The 7,208-nt window shown below is 40.3% G+C and overlaps 3 protein-coding genes and 1 pseudogene across 4 annotated transcripts in view; 3 read left to right on the top strand and 1 right to left on the bottom strand.

Annotated features, from left to right (window-relative positions):
• The window catches only part of LOC104772094 (probable mediator of RNA polymerase II transcription subunit 37c), a 3,945-nt gene extending 2,503 nt beyond the window's left edge, over positions 1 to 1,442 (top strand). The window contains exon 3 of the mRNA XM_010496742.2: positions 7 to 1,442. Within this exon, the coding sequence (XP_010495044.1) occupies positions 7 to 1,263 (1,257 nt within the window). The 3' untranslated portion in view covers positions 1,264 to 1,442. The remainder of the gene's footprint in view (positions 1 to 6) is intronic.
• Positions 1,483 to 3,110, bottom strand: LOC104768413 (tRNA 2'-phosphotransferase 1-like). 2 transcript variants are annotated; one of them, XM_010492400.2, is made up of 8 exons: positions 2,978 to 3,110; positions 2,784 to 2,876; positions 2,559 to 2,706; positions 2,380 to 2,472; positions 2,236 to 2,290; positions 2,015 to 2,137; positions 1,854 to 1,910; positions 1,483 to 1,749 (listed from the first exon to the last, which is right to left on the bottom strand). In XM_010492400.2, exons 1-8 carry the CDS (start codon positions 3,046 to 3,048, stop codon positions 1,625 to 1,627), a joined length of 765 nt encoding a protein of 254 aa, XP_010490702.1. In that variant the 5' UTR covers positions 3,049 to 3,110; the 3' UTR covers positions 1,483 to 1,624. The 2 variants fall into 2 exon arrangements, with proteins under 2 accessions (XP_010490702.1, XP_010490703.1); XM_010492401.2 differs by lacking the exon at positions 1,854 to 1,910.
• Positions 3,890 to 5,532, top strand: LOC104768414 (glutamate--glyoxylate aminotransferase 1-like). Its single transcript, XM_010492402.2, has 6 exons — positions 3,890 to 4,281; positions 4,378 to 4,503; positions 4,606 to 4,671; positions 4,754 to 4,818; positions 4,901 to 5,183; positions 5,269 to 5,532. The coding sequence occupies exons 1-6, from the start codon at positions 4,267 to 4,269 to the stop codon at positions 5,320 to 5,322; spliced, it is 609 nt and encodes a 202-aa protein (XP_010490704.1). The 5' UTR covers positions 3,890 to 4,266; the 3' UTR covers positions 5,323 to 5,532.
• Positions 6,842 to 7,208, top strand: part of LOC104772093 — a 3,875-nt pseudogene continuing 3,508 nt past the window's right edge.

Raw genomic sequence — 7,208 nt, 5'->3', positions numbered from 1 at the left:
ACTCATCTTGGTGGTGAAGATTTCGATAACAGAATGGTTAACCACTTTGTTCAAGAGTTTAAGAGGAAGAGCAAGCAGGACATCACTGGCCTCGCAAGACCCCTTAGGAGGCTGAGAACAGCTTGCGAGAGAGCAAAGAGAACTCTTTCTTCCACGGCGCAAACGACCATCGAGATTGACTCTCTCTATGGAGGAGCTGACCTCTTTGCTCCAATCACCCGTGCTAGATTCGAAGAGCTTAACATGGATCTTTTCAGGAAGTGTATGGAGCCTGTTGAGAAGTGTCTCCGTGATGCTAAGATGGACAAGAGCTCAGTCCATGAAGTTGTTCTTGTCGGTGGTTCCACCCGTATCCCCAAAGTTCAACAGCTTCTCCAAGATTTCTTCAATGGTAAAGAGCTCTGCAAGTCTATCAACCCTGACGAGGCTGTTGCATACGGTGCAGCCGTACAGGGAGCTATTCTAAGCGGTGAAGGAAACGAGAAGGTTCAAGACCTTCTCTTGCTTGATGTCACTCCTCTCTCTCTCGGTCTTGAAACTGCTGGTGGTGTCATGACCACTTTGATTCAGAGAAACACAACCATCCCGACCAAGAAGGAGCAGGTCTTCTCCACTTACTCAGACAACCAGCCCGGCGTGTTGATCCAGGTGTTCGAAGGTGAGAGAGCCAGAACCAAGGACAACAACCATCTCGGTAAATTCGAGCTCTCCGGAATCCCTCCGGCTCCTCGTGGTGTCCCTCAGATCACTGTCTGCTTTGACATAGATGCCAATGGTATCCTCAACGTTTCTGCTGAGGACAAGACCACCGGACAGAAGAACAAGATCACCATCACCAACGACAAGGGTCGTCTCTCCAAGGATGAGATCGAGAAGATGGTTCAAGAAGCAGAGAAGTACAAGTCTGAGGACGAGGAACACAAGAAGAAGGTTGAAGCCAAGAATGCTCTTGAGAACTACGCTTACAACATGAGGAATACCTTCCAAGACGAGAAGATCGGTGAGAAGCTTCCCGCAGCAGACAAGAAGAAGATCGAGGACTCCATTGAGCAGGCGATTCAGTGGCTCGAGGGTAACCAGTTGGCTGAAACTGACGAGTTTGAAGACAAGATGAAGGAGTTGGAGAGCATCTGCAACCCAATCATTGCCAAGATATACCAAGGAGCTGGTGGTGAAGCCGGTGGTCCAGGTCCCCATGCTAAGGACGAAGATGCTCCTCCTGCTCCAGGCGGTGCTGGCCCTAAGATCGAGGAGGTCGACTAATCTGTTGGATGTTTACCTCTCTCTCTCTTTCTGTCTCTCTTTTCTTTGGATCGTTAAGACTTTTTATGTTCTCTTTGTTGTGTTTTTGGTTAGTATTTTTTTGAACAATGGCTAGTTTGCCCAGCTATGATGATGACGGATACAAGTTTTCTATAGAATACTTGGTTCTTTTTTGATCATTAGTAAAAAATATCTGCTTTTGGATATTAGAACGTCGTGAACATAGAACTTAAACATGGGACTGTTACTTTAATGGTTGTACTAACTTAGAAGATGAGCAAATCTTCCAAGAGTCGGAAACATATGTGTATGAAGTTTTTACAACGGGTTGAAGAAATACATAAACCTGTGATCATATGAATCAGAATGGTATGGACTGCCGGTCAGGCCAAGACTCAATCTTGTGGAAGTAATCGACAGGCACTATACCATCAATGCCTTCAGTCAAAATCACTTTGTTGTTTGACATGTACAACGCAATCCCATCTGGATAAATTCACAAGTATTACTGACATGTTGTATCTCTGATGGACAACATCACTAAATTTTAAGACAGGGAATTAAGTTAAGCTCTCATGCTAATGTAATACCTTCAAGAGCTTTCTTTATGTCAAGGAAAATCAAAACATTAACATTCCTTCTCATGCCTTGGCCACAAATCATGTAAATTTTGAATCAGATAAAATGTGCATATGCAATCATAAAGCAGAAACAACAACAACAACAACAATAGGATCAAAAAAAATCTTACCACTAATCGCTGCACCATCTGTTGGTAAGCCACAAGAGAAGTGAACATGCATTCTATTCATGCGCTTTAAACCTGATGCTAAGATGGATTCCAAATTCTTCCTATAAGTTCCATGTACACACACTGCCATTACAGAAATTTCTAATTAACACGAGCAACTAACTATGCGAGTCATATACATACATAACAGAAGAAGTCACAAGTAGGTGTCCTACTAGTACCTGGAGCATCTTCTGGTGACAGTATTGGTTTAAGTAACTGTTCTGACTCTACCGTCTGCGAATCGAAAGGTCTCAGCTTTCAACACAAAAGATGAAGAAGAGAATAGAGAAATGCAAAGGATTAGTTAAAAAAAGTTCAATTACAGTGATGGAGTGGCCTTGGTTAGCGCGGATCAGGAGCTCACCATCCTCTTCTTCTAAGAGGCTAAAACGTTGTTTGTCATCTCTTCTCACAGCCTGCAAAGTTACACAAAACATATCTAAATCGAAATTGGTCGTCGGTGATAAAAAGCACAAGTGAAGAAGATAATGATGAAACTGACATCTCTGATTTCATCAATCGTGTGTGACTTCAACTGAAAATTTCCAGAGGTTTTCAAATTCAGCTCAAGTAAATCTCCAACATTAACAAAACCATCAACTCGAATGTTCAATCTCAGCTCAGTAGCCATGTGTCGCAAGATTCGTATCCTAAATTATCCAACCAAACCTAAGCTATACAAATACAATATACATATCGAATCAAGTCAGTGATGATACTCACTTACAAGAGTCTTCCAAGCGCATCAATTTTATCTTTTTCGCCGCCCTGATGAGGTCTTCGTCGATCGTTCTCCATCTTACCTCTACCGCCGCTACATCTATCAATAACCAAAAAACCAAACATTACATGACATAAATCAATGAGGCTTAAATTCAAAAGGGATGTTGAGTTTTTTCAAATAATATGAATTCGATTCACCTTCGGTTGGACTGATCCAGGGAAGAGAAATTAGTTTTTCTAGAAGAAGAATTTGGAATTGAAGATTCCATGAAAGCAGAAGCAGGAAGCACACTGCGCTCAAGGTCAGAGAGTTTGAAGACGACGACGCAAAAACCCGACCACTGCTGTACCATAATCAACCCGATTAAACCGGTTTAAAATCGTGTAAGTCCCGGTTTAAAATCAAGAAACAACTATTGGGCCTAGTAGGCCTAGAGAATGGGTTCATTGACACCCATAAATTAAGGATTTTACGCTGTTGATTTAGCTATGATCTCGATTATTTCATCTTAATCTTAGATGAACTCTTGTCTGACACACAAGTTTGTTAATCCCAGTTGTAGAGGAGGGTGTTTGATAAGGTATTGAAGTTGAGAGCTAGTGTTTCCTTTAGAGTGAAATTAAAATGGCTCTCAAGGCATTAGACTACGATTCTCTCAATGAAAAACGTCAACAAGTGTCAGTATGCCGTCAGAGGTGAACTCTTATCTCCGAGCTTCAGAAAGAGAGCAAAAAGGTAAACACTTTTGACTTTATCTTGTGCCTTTACTCTCAAATAGTGTTATCAAGCTTATGAAAACTTAACAAGTAGCCTTAGATAGACATGTGGTTCCTTGTTTGGTTTTGTACTTTGATATGTATTTGCAATTATTATCATAGTACTTGATTTGCCTATAGTTTATTGGCAGTTCCTAACTTGGGCTACATAACAGATCTTATTTTCACAAACGTTGGGAACCCTCATGCTTTAGGACAGAAGCCGTTGACATTTCCTCGTCAGGTATGTGTATAGACAATTCTTTAGACCGTCAGAGTCCAACCTAGGTCTTTCTGCTATGTTTATTCCCCTGACATTTTCATTTACAAGCTTTTTGCTTTCCGTTTGACAGATTCTAGTTCCGGTTCCACAGTATCCACTCTACTCAGCTACCATATCACTGTTAGGTGGTACTCTTGTTCCTTACTATCTTGATGAGTCTGAAAACTGGGGACTTGATGTTAACAACCTTAGACAATCTGTTGCTCAGGCGTTCTCAAGGGATAACAGTAAGGCACTCTTCTCCCTTGTACTCTTTGCTATCATAGGTGATGCAGTTAGCGTAGATGCATATGTTTATACAGGTAAGCGCAATGGTGATCATTAACCCTGGGAACCCAACTGGTCAGTGTCTAAGTGAAGCTAACTTAAGAGAGATATTGAAGTTCTGTTATAACGAGAAAATTAGTTCTTCTGGGAGACGAAGTTTATCAGCAGAACATATACCAGGATGAGCTCCAAGAAGGTCAGCTTCTATCTTCTCTTTCATGTGTTTTTGAAACTTGTGCCTGATTTGTGATCCTCCTTTTTTTAACTTGAACATTCGTTAAAATATACATAGGTTTTGTTGGATATGGGTTCGCCATTCAGCAAGGAAGTTCAGCTTGTATCCTTCCACACCGTCTCTAAAGGATATTGGACAGCGAGGAGAGGTGGATACTTTGAGATGACCAATATCCCTCCCAGGGTTTGTCTTAACGCTCTGTTTAAACTCTTTGCTTAGTTACTTATGTTCTATGCTATGTGTCAAAACATAATCATAATATAATTTCTGATTTTATTTTTGCAGGTTGTTGAGGAGATATACAAGGTTGCATCAATTGCCTTCAGCCCCAATGTATCCGCGCAGATCTTTGTAAGTGAAAAGTCTTCACGTAATGTGGATTTGATTTTGTAGAAATCATCAGTATGTTCTGAGAGTGATATGACTTGTGCAGATGGGTTTGATGGTTAGTCCTCCAAAGCCTGGAGACATTCTATATGACCAGTTCGCTCGTGAAAGGTATGTACAACATAAGCTTCAACACTCAGTGATCGGTGATTATAATCCTCGGATTGAATTCCTCTTTTGCTTTATTCTCTAGCAAGGGGATTCTTGAATCATTGAGAAGAAGAGCAAAGATCGTGACTGACGGATTCAACAGCTGCAAAACCGTTGTCTGTCAAAGAAACAAAGCAATAAAAGCCGTTCAGTTTAGAGATTTTGATACGGTTCTTGATGATTCTTGTGTAAGTCAAATGTTAATTGCAATGTATTCGTTTCCTCAAATACGGTTACCAGCAGGAGCTCTCCAAGCTGCAAAACAAGCCGGAAAAGTACCAGATGTTTTCTACTGTCTCTGGCTCTGCATTTGGACAGAAAGAAGGGTAAAAGAATCTCCCAAATACGATTTCGTTTCTTGCTCTTTTGATCTCTTCTTGTAAACTCATTCCCCTTTGTGGATTTTGACAGTGTGTTCCATCTGAGGATACCAGCAGAAGAAGAGATGCCAGAGATCATGGATAGTTTCAAGAAGTTCAACGACGAGTGCATGACTTAGTACGATAATAACTTTGGTGGAATGTGATTACTTCTTCTTCCTTCTTCTTCTTCTGAACATCTATTTGTGTTCTGCTATACTTCTTAAAAGCTAAAATCTCTGTAGTACTCTTTCTACTTGTCATATTCTCTAAAACTCTCTCTATTTCTATTTTCAGTTGGAATCGATTTAAGATCTTTATCTTACCGGAATTGCCTTTTTATTTTGTGTGTGGGGTAATGTGAATTTGTAATTGTGCAATTTAGCTAAAAGAAAATGGAAACTTACTATTTTCTTTATAAAAGGAAACCTTATAAAGATCAAAGTCCAACGCCTATATATATGTATGTGTCCTCTGTTTATTTTATTTTTAATCTTTGCTAAACATCATTATATATCTCCGATCAACGAAGAAGCACCAAAGAGTTACATATAAGTTTCCATTATACATTGCAAAACAAGAACAAGAGAAGATGACAACAATTAGTAACGAAGAGAAACTGATGAGAACTCTGTCTCCGGTGACTACGGTGGGGAAGCCAAAGGAAAAAGAAGAAGGAAAGCGAAGTGGAGAAGCAGCACAGAAAGAAGAAGAAGAAGAAGAAGAAGAGTACTGCACGACGCCTAAAGCAGAGGAGTTTAGGATTCCACGGTCGCTAGAATGTCCGCCGGCTCCTAAACCTAAAGGCCCGAGACGCGGAGATTATTCAACAATTACTTTTCAACCTTTATGACTTTTTTTTTTTTAGAACGAGGCAAATACTTATCATTTTATAACTTTTTAGTTGGTTTCTTTCATACATTATTTCTTTTCGTTTTGGTGTTTTAATAAATTTTTGAATATGGTTTATGCGAACGACTTGTTTTGGTGTCAACTGCGTTTAAGAGAATTAAGAAGACATAACAACATGCTGCATGCATGCTCCAAATAACAACACCATTTTCCAACCGATTTAAAGACTGAAACTTTCAGAACTTGAGGCTTCTTTATTACTAGTAAATTGTTAGCAAAAGCAATTTAAAATTTTTGTTTTTCCAAATTCGGATATGAATCGCTGCTTACTTTGTGCAAAAGCCAAAAAACCAATACCGAGGGAGAGAGAGAGAGAGAGTTGATGGTGGAGCTAGTGATCCGACGGTGACGCTCCTCCTTCTTCAGGCGGTGCTGGCCGCCTCGCCCTAAGCTTTTCTAACTATAATGCCCAATCAGTAAAAGAAAAGCCTCACAACGGCCCACATACAGCGTATCTCTTATAGGCCCACTACTGCTGGTACGACGTGGCAATGAACGTTGGAGCAATTTTCCAATTCTCTCGCAGACGCGCTTTTCCGTTTTTGGACAATATCACTTTTTTCCTCGGACCAAAAATAAAAGATTTGGAAAAAAAAGATCTCACTTAACAACCGTCGGATCAATCTCAAACCTAATCTAACGGTGAATTACACACTTTACAGGAACATTCTGGAATCTCAACCTCTATAAAAAACCCTGACTTCGTTGCTCTTTCTTCACGAACTCTCTAAAAACCTAAGCAGCAGCTCTAAAACTTTTCGTCTCTTTCTTCTTAATAAGCTAAAAAAACCTTTAATTGTGATAACAATGGCTGGTAAGGGAGAAGGTCCTGCGATCGGTATCGATCTTGGTACTACCTACTCTTGTGTTGGAGTTTGGCAACACGACCGTGTTGAGATCATTTGCTAATGATCAGGGTAACCGGACCACGCCGTCTTACGTTGCTTTCACCGACACCGAGAGGCTGATCGGAGATGCTGCTAAGAACCAGGTCGCCATGAACCCTGTTAACACTGTCTTCGGTATGTATACTCTCTCATCTTATTTACATACATTGTTCTTAAATCTTTCTCTGGTTGT

This window comes from Camelina sativa, chromosome 20 (genome assembly GCF_000633955.1).
Source record: "Camelina sativa cultivar DH55 chromosome 20, Cs, whole genome shotgun sequence".
Lineage (NCBI taxonomy): Eukaryota > Viridiplantae > Streptophyta > Magnoliopsida > Brassicales > Brassicaceae > Camelina > Camelina sativa.
This window is presented reverse-complemented; position numbering and strand designations above follow the sequence as displayed.